This window comes from Puma concolor, chromosome B3 (genome assembly GCF_028749965.1).
Source record: "Puma concolor isolate L17-30 chromosome B3, mPumCon1.1.hap2, whole genome shotgun sequence".
Lineage (NCBI taxonomy): Eukaryota > Metazoa > Chordata > Mammalia > Carnivora > Felidae > Puma > Puma concolor.
The window spans coordinates 119,879,860-119,900,171 of record NC_141672.1 but is presented as its reverse complement, the minus strand read 5'-3'; the positions used below and the strand labels follow the sequence as shown (position 1 = coordinate 119,900,171).

Below are 20,312 nucleotides of genomic sequence, written 5' to 3'. Positions count from 1 at the left end.
CCTTGTATGGTGTGAGCAGGACTGCTGGAACATAACTCACAAGGAGCACTTAGCCTGGGATACATAAAAGGTGCTCAACAAATGTAACTTCCTGAGTCCTATTATACTTACTTTAGTCCCTATTTCCCAATCCCAGAAAGTTTTTTGTCTAAGGACAGTGGCTAATGACCATAAGTTTAAAAGTTAACAGAGGTGATGTCAAGGGACAGGGTGATATACCAAATACGAGACTGCAGAGAGAACAGAAGACACATGAGAAAAGGATGCTGGAAACACATTTATCTACAGGGAAGGCTGGAATGTGGCAAATAATGTTTTTCAAACACAACTACGGCAATATTTCTGGTCCTATATTTCTAGGACCTTCGTATTCCCCGTGAAGAGGTGAAGTCTATTTCTCCTACCTCTGAAGGAGGGGAGGTGGGTGTTGTGAAGGCCTTGATGAATAGAATACAGTGGAAATAGGCTGCATGACTTCTGTGGGTGGCTCATAAAAGGTAATGTTTCTACCTGGTTCTTTGTCAAGATGCTCCTTTTGGGAACTGACCACCATGCTGTGAGGAAGCCCAGATTGGCCTATGCAGAGTGACCAGGTGGAAAGGTCCTCGGCTAACAGCCACATGAGCCATAGATGTGTGTGAATAAGCACTCAGATGATTTCAACTTCTAGCCTTCAAGTCTTCTGACTGAGGCCCAGATATTGTGGAACAAAGATAAGCCAGTCTCTCGGTATCTTGACAACATTCCTGACACACAGAGTCTGTAAGATTAACAGATGATTGGTTTTTTTAAGATTTTATTTTTTTATGTATCTCTACCCCTAGTGTGGGACCTGAATTCACCACTCTGAGATCAAGAGTTGCATGGGTGGCTGTCAGTTAAGTGTCTGACTCTTTGAAAAATTTTTCAAAATGTTTATACATTTTTGAGGTGGGGGAGGCGCAGAGAGAGAGGAAGGCACAGAATCTGAAGCAGGCTCCAGGCTCTGAGCTGTCAGCACAGAGACCGATGTGGGGCTCGAACTCAGTAATGGCAAGATCCTGACCTGAGCTGAAGTAGGATGCTTAAGTGACTGAGTCACTCAGGCACCCCAAGTGTCTGACTCTTGATCTCAGCTCAGGTCTTGATCTCAGGGTTGTGAGCTCAAGCCCTGCACTGGGCTTCACACTGGTCGTGAAGCCTACTTTAAAAAAAAAAAAAAAAAAAAGAGTTGCATGCCAGGTGCCCCAATAGATGGTTGTTTTATGCCACTAAGTTTTGGGGAAATCTGTTATACAGTTATAGTAATTGAACAAGGAGAATAAAAGCAAAGGGAAATATGTGGAAGGGTGAGATCAGGGAAGTTCAGGGAGGAGAGCATGGATAGAATAGTCTGTATGTTGCCAAGGAACAATTAGGACTAGTTCTAATAGGTAGCAGTAGGGAGACAGGTTAGAGATTGGTATAAGGAGAGACTTTTTAAAGCATTAAAACTTATCAATAACAGAATGGTTCTCTCAGTGTAATGAGTTCCCTGACAAAAGAAATATTCAAATATAGAATGGATGAAGTTATTGGAGAGATTCACACATGAATAGAAGACTGGATTAAGGAAACTTTAAGGTTCCTTCCATTCAACAAAATGTGACAACAGATGAGGTCTGGGGTACAAGGAAGACAGAGGAGACAGAGATGATGGCATCTGGAGTCTGATGATATTGTACATGAGGAAAGAGACTCTGGGAAGATTAAGAAAAATTCTTTTCCCTTCCTTCTGCCTCTTGCTCAGATGACTGTTAATGGTCCCATTTTCTGCCTCCTCTCTAATACATTGTTCACCAAATATTCCTGATATCTGATTAATGCTCCCAAAATATGGTTCTTAGCATGTCACTTCCCTGATCAAAGGCTTTTAATGACACCGCTGCCACCACATCTTAGCAAAATAGTTCACACAGCCTTTTTACATTTATTACCTCAGTTGAACCTCATAAAAACCTGGGAGGCACTAAAATCACCACCACATACATCCCCAAATTGAGCTCAAGTAAGTACTCTATTGGTTCTTCATATTTTTCTACCATGATGTCTTCGCTTTAGCTATTTGTTTATCTACTTTCTCTCAACTCTAAACGTTCCAACAAACCCTTCTATCTTTCAAGGTCCAGATTAAATTTTAGTTGTTCTAGGGAACAGGTAATTCCTACCACCAAGAGTGATCTCTCCCTCCTCTTAACTCCATCAATAATGATGTAATGACAGCTGCCAATGTTTATTAAGCATTTACTATGTGGCAGGCAGTGTGCTAAGTGCTTTTCAGGGTTATCTTCTATCCTCTGTACCACTCTGCCTTATACCATGGGTCTTTGTATATGCATCTTCTTTCCTCTACTAGCCGACAAGGTCCTTGAGGACACAATTGATGTCTGAGTCATTTCTGCTTTCTCCCAAGCTTAGCACAGGGCCTGGCACAGAGCAAGTGCTACATAAATATTTGTTTAATGCATGAGTGAATAATTCAGGCAGGCAGAGTTAAAGTTTACCTTTGCCAAACAAATGGTTTTCAAGCACCCTTAAACACTTGAGAAGTACTCATTTATATCCACATAATTAATGAGCTAAATTATAAATCATTCTTTTTTTTTGACACAGGTTTCCAGGGACCTTGGATAGAACCCATTTTGTTAGTGTAGTTTATGGATGTGAAAATAAAAACCATGAATGTATATAACAACAAACTCCTTTTCATGTAAATATATTCTAGAATTCAGAAGAGTCTTCTTCAATCAGAATTAGCTAGGTTTTATAAGCTCCTCTTCTTATTCTGTATGGTCATAAGGACTGTCAGCTCTCCCTGTGAACCCACTGCTCCTTGGCCCTATTACTACAATGTTTAGTACAGTTATGGAATTAGTCAATGATTGCTGATTAAGTAAAAGGCCTGTGTTGGTTGCAATTCATAATCACTCATTACTGTTCTGCTCCTGTTAGCACCTTCAGGGGGCCTCAGTGAGTCTCAGCTAATTAGGGCAGTTGAGATGCTGACTGAGATTTGAAAACCATCCTTTTCTCTTTACTACTTAAAGGACCAAGAATGTAAAAGTGATTAACAGTAAGGGCCAAAGAAATAAGTATTTCTGAAAGTCCTATTACAGACTGTTGAAATTCATTTAAGTCATTAAGAATTATAATTTGTGAAAAGTCCTTGGATTAAAATTCTGAACTAATCCTAACATAACATCAAACCTTTCACCAGAAGATCACAATTCCAATTTTTACTTAAATGCAAGTTCAAAACCAAGCCTGGTACAAAAATCAAGTTAGTCTTTTCTCCTCCACACTGAAGCAAAGATTAAGAACATAAACTCTGACACCCAAATTGTCCTTCAGAAAACCTAGGTAAAAATTAGCAGATTAAGGGCACAATAGGAGAGTAGTGCAAAGGCAGCCAGGCTGTAATCACCGTCACAAAAAGGCTGGGCCACCAGCAGACTGCAGTGTTTACTCAAAGCCCTGGGCTAATCAGCTACTTAATTATCTCAGGGCTCGCCAGCTCACAAGATGATTTTTGAAGGCCTCTCTGGCTCCTCTTTGTCTTTTTATTCCTGCTGGTCATAAAAGAGCTTTGACAACAATCCTTCCTCAACTTTCTGGCTCTGGCTGGCTTGTCCTGATAGCCAAAACAGGCATTATGTGAATTACTCCAATATAACGACAGCCACACTACCTTTGTCCCCAGACAAGGCCGTGACCTTGCAGAAAGAAACTCTGACACACATAACAAAGTGTTTTCCATAGGTCATTGTAGTTTATAGTTTAGAAATAGAACTTCCATGAAGAAATGGGAAGTAGTATGAAATGGTCTGTAAATATTAGAGGCAAATTAATATGGAAAGGTAGAAAACACTCCCTGTCTTTCTGTGGCTTGGTGGTGTTCTGAAAATGCTGAAGACTGAAGGATGAGGAAGAACTGCAGTTAGGGGTCATCCTTTCATCTCACAGAAGCAGCTGATACTGATACTAAGAACTTCCTAGGTAAATTAAGCCAGGAAACCACCTGGACCCTTTCTCCTAGAATAATCTGCTTTTGCAGCAAGGCCTACTAATACAAACTGAAGCTGGAGAAGGAAATTATAATAGGAAAGATGGATTAAGAATTCTTAAATACCACCTAGAGTTAATTACTGATTTATTTAAAATCCAGCTGTATATGTACAGAAAAAACAATTATACATACATATAAAGACTTTGGTCTACTTGGATGACCCTTAGGTACTCGTAGGAACAAACATATTTCTTCTCTGGAAAACTGCTTATATTTACTAATTTGGAGACTCTACCATTCACCACTCAAAAGTTTCAAGTCAGAAATCCCAGGAACCATTTTAGGTTCCTCCCTTCCTTTTACCTCCCTCCAAGCTCTATGCCATCTCTCTCACATTTATTCTGTCTCCTCTTAATGCATTTGATTCTATTTCCACTGTCCCACAGGCCCTCAACATTTCCCACGTGCCTCATGCAAGTCCTCTAGACTCATGCCTTTCCAGTCATTTTTACTCTTTCCAGGAATGATCATTCTATAACAGAAATTTGATCCTGTTACCCTCTCTTAAACCTCAGTGGCTTTCTGTAGCTCTAATGTAGCACATCCAGTTCTTGTCTCCATTTCAGCCTCCTAGGAGCTAACATCTATGGAGCTCATTTAAATTAAAAAAAAAATTATTTATTTTTGAGAGAGAGAGAGAGAGAGAGAGAGAGAGACAGACAGACAGACAGACAGAGTGTGAGCAGGGCAGGGGCAGAGAGAGAGGGAGACACAGAATCTGAAGCAGCTCCAGGCTCTGAGCTGTCAACACAGAGCCTGACACGGGATTTGAACTAGAGTTGTGAGATCATGACCTGAGCTGAAGAAGGACACTTAACCGACTGAGCCACTCAGGTGCCCCACATGGAGCTCATTTACTACTTCATCTCCTGTCACTCTTCACAGTCACCCCATCATACAGCAACATCAAATTCAACATGAGACAATATCTTGTATATCCATATCTCTTAGTTTGGGTTGCCTCCAAACCAAACTCTGAAACAAGGATATGGGTGTAAATAGTTTATTTGTGAGGAAGCAAAGGAGAGAAAGAGGGAAGGGAGAAAGCCAATCAACGATGTGTTAGTGCACAGGTTACCACTGGGGCCCCTCTTACAGACTATACAGAACACACCTCAGGACTGTCTCACTGAGGGTTAGCAGAGCTGGGATATAATCCACCCATTTACTGTGGAGGGTCACTCCTGGAGGTATTAGCTCCCCAGTACTTGTAGCAAACAGCTATTTGTCCAGAGAATATCCTCAGGCAGAGAAATACAAGAAGCCATTGGTAGGTGACCTCCGGGTGGGCCAAAGACACCAATAACATGTTATATCATAGAGTACACATATTATGACCCTTTTCTCTGTTGCATTCTTCTCCTCTACTTGTCTTTCTGGACCCTTCAATATTTAGTCCATTGAAACCTTTCTTGATCTCCTGTGGGAGTGCTTTACTTCCTTCTCTGTGAACACTCTCTTCTCCTGCAGCTATTAGTTTACAGGTATGACCCCACACCAGGCTGTGGGATCCCCGTGGGCAGTATCTTGGGTACTTGTCTTGGTGTTTGGCATACAACAGATGCTCAATGTCTACGGGAAAGGACATGACTGTGGGTGTTAGAGAGAAGAGGATCTTGCTTTCCATACATGTAATTGAGAAAATCTTCAAAGAACTGAAATATATGCTCCTACATTTTGAATAATACAAAGTCAAGTGTGTAGGTGAGAGCACTGAGGTAGGAATCTTATATCCTAATTCAAGTTAGTTTGGCTCAGTTGCTTTCCCCGTAAGAGTGAGTGGCTGTGACTGATCTCTAAGCTTCTTTCAAGTTCCAGAGATTTCAAGTGACTAAATCTGTGTGTAAGTGAAAGCCAAAGCCCCAAACTGTACAATAACCACATATGGAAATAATTATGTGTGATATTCATCTGGATTCAAGGAAAGAATACAGGTGACAAAGCCTTGAGATGCTGGCAGGTTTCTAATGCTGTGTACATGAAAGAACCACTGTTGGACAGGGGTCTCCTGGAGGAGAGGACACCTTCCAGGGAGCAGCCTACTGCACAGGAGCTAGCCAGGCAGCAGGCTATACTCCAAGCTGGCAGGTGCCAGTGCCCTAGGTGCCAATGCCCTAATACCGCTGCTGGCCTCTCTGCCGTGTGGTACCATCTGATCATATTTAGGTTAGAGACTCAGATAGCCACTTCCTAAGTTCTTATCTAATCCCTGGAACAGGTTCTGTCTGCATTTCTGGAAGGAAGAAGACTAACTTAATACAGGTTATGCTTGGCTTCCCTGACGATCAGGTAGTCTTAATCTTCCTAGAAATGTGACGGGATTAAGAGAGGTAACAGTAAAGGAAGAATAGGTGGGTGTTGGGTTTCCATGTGTAATAGACTAAAAATTGTTGGGGGGGGGTTCATTATTTATTTATTTATTTATTTATTTATTTATTTATTTATTTAGAGGGAGGGAGGGAGGGAGGGAGAGGGAGAGAATGTGCGTGCAAGGGGGAGAGGGACAGATGGAGAGGGAGAGAGAATCTTCAATATTAAGCAGGCTCCATGTCCATCATGGAGCCAGATGTGGGGCTCAATCCCATGACTGTGAGATCATTATTTGAGCTGAAATCAAGAGTCAGACACTTAACTGACTGAGCCAGCCAGGTGCTTCGAGGAGGTTCATTTTAGATGGCAAATTCTCTGTTTTAAAATATTCTGAATATAGTCACTAGCATTCTGTGTACATTGAAAATGGGTGGATATTTCTTCAAGCAGCGAGACTTTAGAAGTTTCAGAATTTTTTAAAGTTTATTATTTTGAGAGAGAAAGAGAAAGTGAGCATGAGTGGGGGAGGGGCAGAGAGAAAGAGGGAGAGAGAGAGAATATCAAGCAGGCTCTGTGCTGTCAGCATAGAGACCCACGTAGGGCTCAATCTCATGAACCATGAGATCATGACCTGAGCCAAAATCAAGAGTCAGTCACTTAACCAACTGAGCCATCCAGGCGCCCCACAAGTTTCAAATTTTTAATTTTAATTTTGGTTTCAATTTTCTTCTTGATAAATAATAAAAAACAATATATTTTTTTCTCTAACAAATCAATGGCAAGAAAAAAAGAGGCAGAATATTTTACAGAATAAAAAAGACTTAGGAGATATAATAACCAAATGCCACCTGAAATTTGGATTCTGATTCCAATAAACTTCTGGTAGAAAGATGTTTTGAGACAGTGGGGAAAAGTGGACCAGGTATATTACAAAATTATTGTTTATTATGTTGGGGTGATAATGGCATGGTATTTATGTTTAAGACCTCAGAGATACATGCTGAATTATTTTGGGTGAAATGTCATGATACCTGAAATTTGTTATTACATGCTCTAGCATAACCCCTTTCCCACCAAACAAAAAACCAACAAGACAAAACAAAAAACCCAGGGTGTGAGCAGGAGGATAAAATAAGAATGGGAAATATAAAATACTGATAATAGTTGGAGCTAGACAATGGCTATCCCTGGGGTTCATTATTGTACTCTCTCCTTTTGGGTATAAATAAAAAGAGCCACAATAAAAAAATTGTATGCAGTGCTGTTTAGAATTTAATTGTAAGAAAATTATTTTATTAAACATTCTTTCTTTTTTTTAATTTGAGAGTGAGAGAGAGAGAGAGTGTGAGTGAGAGAGAGAGCACACATGTGAGTGGAGAAGAGGGCAGAGGGAGAGAGAGAGAGAATCCCAAGCAGGCTCCACACTCAGCAAGGAGCCTGATGTAGGGCTTGATCCTACAACTCTGGGATCACAACCTGAGTCAAAATCAAGAGTTGGACACTGAACCAACTGAGCCACCTATGTGCCCCTACTGAACATTCTTAATATGCCTGATGGCTACATCATATTCCTATCAGAAACACTGAATCACTATTGCTAACAGATCTTTTTTTTTTTAATGTCTATTTATTTTTGAGAGACAGAGACAGAGTGTGAGTGGGGGAGGGGCGGAGGGAGAGGGAGACACAGAATCTGAAGCAGGCTCCAGGCTCCGAGCTGTCAGCACAGAGCCCGATGCGGGGCTTGAACTTACAGACTGCGAGATCATGACCTGAGCTGAAGTCAGATGCTTAACCGACTGAGCCACTCAGGCACCCCTGCAAATGATTTTTAATTGGTGGGAGAGAAAAAATGCAACAGGGGTTTATTTTGTGCCCCCCACCCCCGCCCCAGAGAATTACTGCTTTTGCAGACAGTCCACAGGATGGGGTGAGGGGTATAAAGAGCCAACCAGGCCAGCAGTTGTCCCTGACACATTGGCTATAATCATGCCCATAGTGTACAGGATGCTTTTGGGCAACCAACTTGAGCAATGGAAACCTGAGTAAGGTAGAAGGGCCGACAGCAGCCCCTAGTTGAATACAACAGGCCAACAGGTGACCCTCCTCAAAATATCCTAAGCCCTAGGCAAAAACAATGGGTTACTTACACCCGGACCCTGGACACAGGTACCAAAAAAGGAAAATTCTATACATTTCCCTATACCCCTCACCACTGCCTCATGGCAGCCAGTCTCTCCTTTGTTGTCCTGTCTGCTGGTCCCTTGCAGTGTTTTCAATAAACTTCTATCTCTTTGTTCTGCCTCAGGTGAATTCTTGCAGGCCTCTACCACATCGGGTCTCCCCACACATAGATCATATGTAACTTTAGGGAGCTATTGTTTTTGGATGGCTCCCTTCCTTTATTCATGAAGGTATCTTGGAGAAAGAGACAAAAGGGGAAAATAAACCTAGGAGGCTGTAAATGAAAGCGTGTGAACAAACTTATGGACACTGTGAGGCTGCGCTGTATTGTGCTGAGGGCCTGGCTTGATCTGGTGTAGGCTTTGTAACTGACTCATGGAGAATCACTTAATTCCTCTGGATTTCAGGAGAAGAGGGATGGATGACCCCCACGATCTCTTCCAGCAATGACAGTTAAGTTTATGACACCAAAAAGAAAAACAGACTTTGACAGGAGCATGTAGCTAGGGAAAAACAAGAAATATGAAGCTTGCCTCAGTATGGGAAACCAAGAAGGACAAAGGTAAGGCAAAGAAAAAAAGAGGCCAACATGACCACTTGCATCCCTATAAAATGACCCCAAGATTGGCAAAACTTTAGAGATGTTTCCAAAGTTGAGTCTAGATTAGTATCAAGTAGAAGCCTTACCTTCTGGTGACAGCAAAGCACAGCATGCACATTCCATGCAAGAGTCCTGCAGCATGCTGCAGAAAGGTGGCCGTCTTGGGATTCTCATCCACTGGGCCTTGCACAGAGAGGAAGCAGCCATGAAGCTTGTTGATCAGGCCTATGTTCACCACGTAGCTAGATGTGGGGAGAAACATATGTGTTATCAGTCTGCACAGGCTGGCAATATCGTCACCTTCAAAGATAAATCTTAACAAACATAGGCTTAGACCCCTCAAACAAGCAAACAATAGGTTTGGGTAAAGCATCTCAAGTAACAATTTCCTTAGATTTAGTCCTGAATAATCAGCTATTTCTGTAAGTGATTTGCTTCCTTCTTTTGGTCATTCTGATGCTATTTTTTTCAAGAAAGATGAATGAAAATGATCATCTGATCATTTTTAGTGGTCTAAAGAGTCTGTCAATATTTGAAATGATTTATAATTATCTCTACACTCTTGAAAAGCAATACTTCTTAAAGTACCAGAGAGCCAAATTCCCTAGAATGTAGAGATTTAGAAAATAAGATGATGCTACTCAGATACTCTTGTTTCAACCTAAATTTCTAATGTAACTGTAGATTCTCTGTTTTCCAAAATCCTGTCATCATTAAGAGTATAATAATGAGAATCTAATTGCTCTCTGTTATGAAAAGCACCAGTCTTGACAGTTGACAATAACATTTAAGAAGTCACTTTCATCTTTTCATCCCATTAAACAGCTTTCCAGAACTGTTTATTAAACTGGACCAAAAATAGTGGTTCTTTTATTAGTCTGCAAAGCAACTATCATTGAAAATAGTATTTTAAGACTATAAATTACCTGTAGATAAATCAGCTTTAGCTTAGAGATTTTATACTACTTCAGTGCTACTGTATTTACATGTATGAAAAGGGCAGGACTTTGTATGTAGTAGTTCTGAAAATCAACACATGTTAATTTTGGGAAGGGCCAACATGGTGAAGTAGGGGAATCCAAAGTTCCCTTGTCTCACAAACAAAGCAGTGTTGAAGCTCAAGGACTTTGAACTCGAGAGTCCGGGAGGCAGTTGCTTCCAGGGACTCACCGGGACAACCTGACGGGCCATAGGTGCGTGATTGCAAACTGGGAGAGACAACGAATGGTGGGGAGGTATCCCCTTCTGCAGAGAGACAAAAGGAAGAGAAAGAGAGGCTGGGGAAGCATAGGACTATATCTGGACAAGAGAAAAACCACGGACCAGGCCGGAGAAAGATCCAATCTTTAAATGAAGGGCTTTCTCTGCGACTGGGTCCCGGCTGCCCAGATGGCGCACCTGGGAAGGAGGGGAGCCAGCCCCGGGCTTCGTGGTTAGGACAGGGGTGTAGTCCACAGTTGGAGAAAGTGATCCCCTCCTTGGTGTGCTGCGGGATAGGACAAAGCTTGCCCACGTCCACCAGCTAGGGACTATATATCGGGCGGTGTGCAGCTGTACTCCCCCAGTACCACGGAGCACAGAGCAGGAGTTTGAATCGCAATCAAGAGCCAGGGCACGGAAGTCGGCAGAGTGGGACAAACTGCCTCATTTGCGCCTGCGGCACAGTGAGGATGGCTTGAACAGAGTGGTTTGGGACACCTGGTCTGTGGAGGAGAGACTGGCATGTTGCCATTTTTCTCCCCACCACCAACAAGGTGGGGCTTCAGGCATCGGACAGCAGAACCCACACTGGAGGCTGGACCTGCCTACTCCAAACCACCCCTTCTGCACCTGGTAACTGCATATCTACTGGAGCGGAGTAGTAGCTGAGGAATTAGACAGCCCCTCTATGAGACCAGCACTGCTGCATTGCCTGGTTTAATTCTCCGACAATTCTTATTATATAGATACATTCTTCCTTCCTTTTCTCCTTCTTATCTCTTCCCTCCTCCAGTCCGGTTACTCTGGTTGTTGGTTTGTCTAAGCAGACATATTTAATCCATTCTCTTGATACATGTTCCACACCTCCTTCTTCATTCTCCTTTCTCTCTCTCTGGATTAAGCCAAATAGTTTCTCTGTCTGGCCAATGTTATTTTCTTTTCTTTTTTCCTGCCTCCTTTATTTTCCTTTCTCTCCCTCTGGATTAAGCTGTATAGTTTCTCTGTCTGGGCAATTTTTATTTTTTCTTTTTCCTCACCCCTGTCATTTCTCTCTTTGTATGGGATAAGGCCTCTTCCATCAGCACCACTCCCCCCTGTTGCTTACTTGTAGCTGGTGTTTCTGACTTTTTGTTTTGGGGTATTTTTTGTTTGTTTGTGTGTTTGTGTATTTTTGTTTTCTGTTTGTTTTTTGTTTTCCTCTCCAGGGCCACATCAATGAACAAATCAAAACACACCTAGTGGAGGGTTTGAAATATCAGTATGAGTAGGGAGATAAAGTAATCAAAGTCACAACAACAGAGAGCAAGTAATGCACTCCAAAAAACACCTCCTAAAGGGCCAGGCCCTGGACAGTGTATGACCCCTCTTTAATATAGTAGTGCTCAAAGGTGAAGGGCAGATAACACGCTTTGAAAACACATAAGGGACAGAAAACTAGCCAAAATGACGAAATGGAAGAATTCTTCTCAAAAGAAATTCCAGGAAGAAATGACAGCTAAAGAACTGCTCAAAACAGATATAAACAATATAACTGAACAAGAATTTAGGATAATAGTCATAAGATTAATCGCTGGGCTTGAAAAAAGCATAGAAGACAGCAGAGAATCTATTGCTACAGAGATCAAGGAACTAAAAAATAGGCATGATCAATTAAAAAATGCTGTAAATGAGGTGCAAAATAAACTAGAGGTACTGACAGCAAGAAGTGAAGAGACAGAGGGGAGAATAGGTGAAATAGAAGATAAAATTATAGAAAAAGATGAAGCTGAGAAAAAGAGATAAAAAAAAAATTCTGGATCACAATGGGAGAATCAGAGAACTGAGTGATTCAATGAAACGGAACAATATCTGTATCACAGGAGTTCCAGAAGAAGAAGACAGAGAGAAAGGGGCTGACAGTGTGCTTGAACAAATTATACCTGAAAACTTCTTCAATCTGGGGAAGGAAACATGCATTGGAATCCAGGAGGCACAGAGAACTCCCTTCAGACATAACTTAAACTGATCTTCTGCATGACGTATCATAGTGAAACTGGCAAAATACAAGGATAAAGAAAGAATTCTGAAAGCAGCTTGGGATAAACAGGCCTTAACCTACAAGGATAGACACATAAGGGTAGTAGCAGACCTATCTACTGGAACTTGGCAGGCCAGAAAGGAGTGGCAGGAAATTTTCAATGTGATGAATAGGAAAAACATGCAGCCAAGAATCCTTTATCCAGCAAGCCTGTCATTCAGAACAGAAGGAGAGATAAAGGTTTTCCCAAACAAAAACTGAAGAAATTCATCACCACTAAACCAGACATAAAACAGATCCTAAGGGGAACTCTGTGAGTGTAGCAAAGACCACAAAGGACCAGAGACACCACTATAAGCATGAAATCTACAGATAAGACAGTGACTCTAAGCCCATATCTTTCAATAATAACACTGAATATAAACAGACTAAATGCTCCAACCAAAGGAAATAGGGTATCAGAATGGATAAACAAACAAAAAAACACAAGACCCATCTATTTGCTGTCTACAAGAGATCAATTTTAGACCTGAGGACACCTTCAGATTGTAAATGAGGGGATGGAGAACCATCTATCCTGCTACTGGAAGTCAAAAGAAAGCTGAAGGAGCCATACTTATATCAGACAAACTAGATTTTAAACTCAAGACTGTAACAAGAGATGAAGAAGGGCATTATATAATAATTATGCAGTCTATCCATCAAGAAGAGCTAACGATTATAAATGTTTATGTACCGAATTTGGAGACACCCAAATATATAAAACAACTAATCGCAAACATAAGCAATCTTATTGGTAAGAATGTGGTATTTGCAGGGGACTTTAATACTCCACTTACAACAATAGATCATCTAGACACAAAATCAATAAAGAAACAATGGCCCTGAATGATACAATGGACCAGATGGACTTGACAGATGTATTTAGAACTTTTCTTCCTAAAGCAGCAGAATATATATTCTTTTCGAGTGCACATGGAACACTCTCCGAGATAGATCACTTACTGGGTCACAAAACAGCCCTCAATAAATACAAAAGAATTGAGATCATTACCATGCACACTTTCATATCACAATGCTATGAAACTTGAAATCAACCACAGGAAAAAGTTTGGAAAACCTCCAAATGCATGGAGGTTAAAGAATACCTTACTAAAGAATTAATGGGTCAACCAGGCAATTAGAGAAGAAATTAAAAAATATATGGAAACAAATGAAAATGAAAACACAACAATCCAAACCCTTTGGGATGCAGCAAAGGCAGTCCTGAGAGGAAAATACATTGCAATCTAGGCCTATCTCAAGAAACAAGAAAAATCCCAAATACAAAATCTAACAGCACACCTAAAGGAAATAGAAGCAGAACAGCAAAGACACCCCAAAACCAGCAGAATAAGAGATACAATAAAGATCAGAGCAGAAATCAACAATATAGAATCCAAAAAAACAGTAGAACAGATCAATGAAACAAAGAGTTGGTTTTTTGAAAAAATAAATAAAATTGATAACCCCCTAACCAGACTTCTCAAAATGAAAAGAGGACCTAAATAGATAAAATCATGAATGAAAATGGATTTATCACAACCAATCCCCCAGAAATATAAGCAATTATCAGATAATACTATGAAAAATTATATGCCAACAAAACTGGACAACCTGGAAAAAATGAACAAATTCCTAGACACCCACACATGACCCAAACTCAAATGGGAAGAAATAGAAAATTTGAACAGACCCATAACTAGTGAGGAAATTAAATCAGTTATCAAAAATCTCCCAACAAATAAGAGTCCAGGATCAGATGGCTTCCCTGGGGAATTCTACCAGACATTGAAAGCAGAGATAATACCCATCCTTCTCAAGCTGTTCCAAAAAATAGAAAGGGAAGGAAAACTTCCAGACTCATTCTATGAAGCCAGCATTACTTTGATAGCCAAACCAGACAGAGACTAGGCAAAAGAAGAGAACTACAGGCCAAAATCCCAGATGAATATGGATGCAAAAATTCTCAACAAGAGACTAGCAAATAGAATTCAACAGCATATAAAAAGAATTATTCACCATGATCAAGTGGGATTCATTCCTGGGCTGCAGGGCTGGTTCAATATTTGCACATCAATCAATGTGATACATCACATTAGTAAAAGAAAGGATAAGAACCATATGATCCTGTCAATCGATGCAGAAAAAGCATTTGACAAAATACAGCATCCTTTCTTAATAAAACCCCTCGAGAAAGTCGGGATAGAAGGAACACACTTAAACATCATAAAAGCCGTAAATGAAAAGCCCACAGCTAATGTCATCCTCAATGGGGAAAAACTGAGAGCATTTCCCCTGAGATCAGGAACATGACAGGGATGTCCACTCTCACCACTGTTGTTTAACACAGTGTTGGAAGTCCTAGCCTCAGCAATCAGACAACAAAATGAAATAAAAGACATCAAAATCAGCAAAGAAGAAGTCAAACTTTCACTTTTCATAGATGACATGATACTTTTTACACAGAAAACCCGACAGACTCCACCAAAAGTCTGTTAGAACTGATACACGAATTCAGCAAAGTCGCAGGGTACAAAATCAATGTACAGAAATCGGATGCATTTTTATACACCAATAATGAAGCAACAGAAAGAGAAATAAACTGATCCCATTTACAACTGCACCAAGAACCATAAGATACCTAGGAATAAACCTAACCAAAGATGTAAAAGACCTGTATGCTGAAAACTATAGAAAGCTTATGAAGGAAACTGAAGAAGACACAAAGAAATGGAAAAACATTCCGTGCTCATGGATTGGAAGAATAAATATTGTTAAAATGTCAACACGACCCAATGCAATCTATACATTCAATGCAATCCCAATCAAAATTGCACCAGCATTCTTCTCAAAGCCAGAAAAGCAATCCTAAAATTTGTATGGAACCACAAAAGACCCCAAACAGCCAAAGTAATATTGAAGAAGAAAACCAAAGTGGGAGGCATCACACTCCCAGACTTTAGCCTCTAATACAAAGCTGCAATCAAGACAGTATGGTATTGGCACAAAAACAGACACATAGACCAATAGAATAGAGAACCCAGAATTTGACCCACAAATGTATGGCCAACTCATCTTTGATAAAGCAGGAAAGGGCATCCAATGGAAAAAAGACAGTATCTTTAGCAAATGGTGCTGGGAGAACTGGACAGCAACATGCAGAAGAATGAACCTGGACCACTTTCTTACCCCATCCACAAAAATAAACTCAAAATGAATGAAGGACTGAATGTGAGACAGGGAACCATCAAAACCCTAGAGGAGGAAGCAGGCAACAACCCCTTTGACCTCAGCTGCAGCAATTTCTTGCTTGACACATCTCCAAAGGCAAGGGAATTAAAAGCAAAAATGAACTATTGGGACCTCATCAAGATTGAAAGCTTTTGCACTGCAAAGGAAACAATCAACAAAACTAAAAGGCAACCGACGGAATGGGAAAAGATATTTGCAAATGACATATCTGATAAAGTGCTTTTCCTTAGGGGGAAAGCTCTCAGTTTTTCTCCATTGAGGATGATATCAGCTGTGGGTCTTTCATATGTGGCCTCTATGATCTTGAGGTTTGTTCCATCTATTCCTAATTTCATGAGGGTTTATACCAAAAAAAGGATACTATATTTTGTCAAATGCATTTTCTGCATCTATTGAGAGGTTCACATGGTTCTTATCCTTTTTTTTTTTTATTAACGTGATGTATTATATTGATTGATTTGCAGATATTGAACCAGCCCTGCAGACCAGGAATACATCCTGTTGATCATGGTGAAAAATTCTTTTAATGTGTTATTGGATTCGTTTTGCTAGTATCTTGTTGAGAATTTTTGCATCCATGATCATCAGGGAAACTGGTCTGTAGTTTTCTTTTTTAGTGGGGTCTTTGTCTGGTTTTGGAATAAAGGTAATGCTGGGCTCATAGAATGAATTTGGAAGTTTTCCTTCCATTTCTATATTTTGGAATAGCTTCAAAAGAAGAGGAATTAACTCTTCTTTAAATGTTTGTAGAATTCCTCTGGAAAGCCATCTGGTCTTGGACTCTTGTTTTTCAGGAGATTTTTGACTACTGATTCAGTTTCTTTATTGGTTATGTGTCTGTTCAAATTTCCTATTCCTTCCTGTTTTAGTTTAGGTAGTTTATATGTTTTTAGGAATTTGTCCATTTCTTCCAGATTGCCCAATTTGTTGGCATATATATAATTGCTCATTAATATTCTTTCATTATTGCTTGTATTTCTGCAGTGTTGGTTGTGATCTCTCCTCTTTCATTTGTGATTTTATTTGGGTCCTTTCCTTTTTCTTTTTGATCAATCTGGCTAGGGGTTTATCAATTTTGTTAATTCTTCCAAAGAACCAGTTCCTGGTCCTGTTTTTGTTTTTTTTGTTTGTTTGTTTATTTTCTATTGTGATATCACTAATTTCTGCTCTAATCTTTATTATTTCTTTCTTCTGCCGGTTTTGGGCTTTACTTTTCTTTTTCCAACTCCTTTAGGTATAAGGTTAGGTTGTATATTTGAGACATTTCCTTCTTCTTTAGTAAGGCCCGGATTCCTATATACTTCCCTCTTATGAGCACATTTGCTGCATCCCCGAGGTTTTAGACTGTTTTCATTTTCATTGGTTTCCGTGTACTTTTTACACTTTTTAATTTCCCTTTAACTTCTTGGTTAACCCATTCATTCTTTAGTAGGATGTTCATTAATGTCCAAGTATTCATGGTATTTCCAAATTTTTTCTTGTGGTTGATTTTGAATTTCATAGTGCCGTGGTCTGAAAATATGCAAAGTATGATCTCGATCTTTTTGTACTTGTTGAGGGCTGATTTGTGACCCACTATGTGATCTATTCTGGAGAATTTTTGGTGTGCACTTGAGAAGAAAGTGTATTCTTCTGCCTTAGGGTGAAATGTTCTGAATATATTTCTTAATTCCATCCGGCCCAGTGTGTTACTCAAAACCATTGTTTCCTTGTTGATTTTCTAGTTAGATGATCTGTCCATTGCTATAAGTGCGGGGTTAAAATCCCCTACTATTATGGTATCATTATCAACGAGTTTCTTTATGTTTTATGTTGATTTATATATTTGGGTGTTCCAGGTTTGGGGCATGAATATTTACAATTGTTAGGCCTTCCTTGTGAATAGATCCCTTAATTATGATATAATGCCCTTCTTCATCTCTTGTTTCAGTCTTTGTTCTAAAATCTAGTTTTTCTGATATAAGTATGGCTACTCTGGCTTTCTTTTGATGTCCATTAGCATGATAGATGGTTCTCCATTCCCTTACTTTAAATCTGCAGGTGTCTTTAGGTCTCAGAAGATGAAGAGAGAGAAAAAAGGGGTAGGAGGTTATGTGAGTAAATTATAGCTGAAAACTTTCCTAATCTGGGAAAGAACACAGACATCCAAATCCATTAAGCACATAGAACTCCCATTCAATTCAACAAAATTGATCATCAAAAAGGCATATTCACAAAATACACAGACAAGGAAGGAATTATAAAAGCCCCAAGGGAAAAAAAATGTCCTACAAGGGACATTTCTTCCCTACAAGGGAAGACAGATCAGGTTCACAGCATATCTGTTCACAGGAACTTGGCAGGTCAGAAAGGAGTGGCAGGATATATTCAACATTCTGAATTGGAAAAATATGCAGCCGAGAATTCTTTATCCAGCAAGTCTATCATTCAAAATAGAAGGAGAGATCAAAAGTTTCCCAAACAAAAACTAAAGGAGTTTGTGACCATTAAAACAGCCCTGTAAGAAATTTTAAGGGGGACTCTTTGAGTGGATAAGAAACAAAATAAAACAAAAAAAGATCAAAAGCAACAAAGACTAGAAAGGACCAGAGAATGTCACCAGAAACACCAACTTACAGGCCACACAATGGCACTGATTTCATATCTTTCAATAATCACTCTAAATATAAATGGACCAAATGCTCCAGTCAAAAGACACAGGGCACTGGAATGGATAAAAAAACAAGACCCATCTATATGCTGACACATACATATTTTTATACATAATGTTTATATAAAATCGTATGTGTATGTATATGATTATATGATTGTACATATATATACATAATCATACACACACACACACACACACACACACACACACACACACACACATGAATGGGAATGATATACACAAACTAACATAGTGATTTTCTTCCTGAGGAGTAAGGTGAAAGGGATGACGATGGGGAGTTAGCTGTACCTGCAACATTTGGTTTCTTACCAATAAGAAAAAAGATCTAATGCACTATAAAAAAGTGTTATCAGTTACTGAAAAATGTTATCAGTTGGCACATAGGTACTGATAATATTGTTAGGTGTGTAAGACGTTTAATGTGCTGTTGAATTTGGTTTGCTAGTATTTTGTTGAGAATTTTTGCTCCAGAGTTGGGCACATAAATATTTACCACCGTTACATCTTCTTAGTAGACTACCCTTTTATCATTATATAATGACCTTATTTGTCTCTTTTGACTATTTTTAGCTTAAAGTCTATTTTGTCGGATATAAATACAGCTACCCATACTTTCTCTTATTACCATTTCTTTGAAATATCTATTCCATCCCTTTATGTATGTCCTTAATGCTAAAATGAGTCTCTTATAGGCAGTATATCATTGCATCTTGTTTTGTTAATCCATTCAGCCACTCTGTCTTTTGATTAGAGCATTTAATTCACTTACACTTAAAGTAATTATTAATAAATAAGGACTTACTATTGCCATTTTGTTTTCTGACTGTTTTGTACTTTCCTTGTTCCTTGCTTCTTGCTCTCTTCCTTTGTGATCTGATAACTTTTTGTTGTGGTATGATTTGACTCCTTTATAATAATCTTCTGTGTATCTACTACAGGTTTTCCTTTGTAAGTTTGATAGCATATAGAAACTATGCTTTTACTTCTCCCCTGCTCACATTTGAGGTTACTGATGTTATAATTTATATTTTTTATAGTGTGCATCAAATGACAACTAATTGTAGTTATGGTTACTTTTAATACATTTGATTAACTTTTATTTTTATTTTATTTTTTTAAAAATTTTTTAACGTTTATTTATTTTTGAGACAGAGAGAGACAGAGCATGAACGGGGGAGGGTCAGAGAGAGAGGGAGGCTCAGAATCTGAAACAGGTTCCAGGCTCCGAGCTGTCAGCACAGAGCCTGACGCGGGGCTTGAACTCACGAACCGTGAGATCATGACCTGAGCGGAAGTCGGACGCTTAACCGACTGGGCCACCCAGGCGCCCCTTGATTAACTTTTAAACTACACTTGTAAGTGAATTATGTGCCAACATTACAATATCAGACATTCAGATTCTGACTATATATTTACAATTACCAGTGACTATTACACATCCATCTTCTTTTGTTACTATCCTCCTTTTATTTCAGCTTGAATAATGCCCTTTAGCATTTCTTATAAGGCAGGTCTAGTGGAGGTGAACTTTAGGTTTTGTTTGGGAAAGTATTTCTCCTTTATTTCTGAAGGGCAGCATTGTCACAGTTACAGCATTCTTGGTTGACAGTTTTTTCCTTCCATGTTTTTAAAGGCTGTGCCTAAATGTTGGGTGGGGCTGCAGGCTGGACTTCAGGTGGGCTGCTGGCTGTGCTCTGATATTGGGCAAGGTTGCCAGCTGGGTTCTCTGGTTGGGAGGGACTCCCAGATCTATCTCATAGTTGGGTGGCGCTGTAGGCTATGCTTTGAGATTTCCCAGGGTCACTGTTAAGGTTTCCTGGTAATGTGTGGGGCCAGAAGCTATGATCAACAGTTAGGTAGGGCTGTTGGCTTGGCTACCTGCCTCATCAGGGCTGTAGGATGGGCTTTGTGGCTGCATGGGTTCTCTGGCTGGTCAAAACTGGAGGTG

The 20,312-nt window shown here is 39.7% G+C and overlaps 1 protein-coding gene across 5 annotated transcripts in view; it reads right to left on the bottom strand.

Annotated features, from left to right (window-relative positions):
* The window catches only part of SCAPER (S-phase cyclin A associated protein in the ER), a 505,214-nt gene that overhangs the window by 52,882 nt on the left and 432,020 nt on the right, over positions 1 to 20,312 (bottom strand). For all 5 annotated transcript variants that reach the window (XM_086711283.1, XM_086711287.1, XM_086711288.1 and 2 more), the window contains one exon: positions 9,266 to 9,421. In XM_086711283.1, the coding sequence (XP_086567409.1) occupies positions 9,266 to 9,421 (156 nt within the window). The remainder of the gene's footprint in view (positions 1 to 9,265; positions 9,422 to 20,312) is intronic.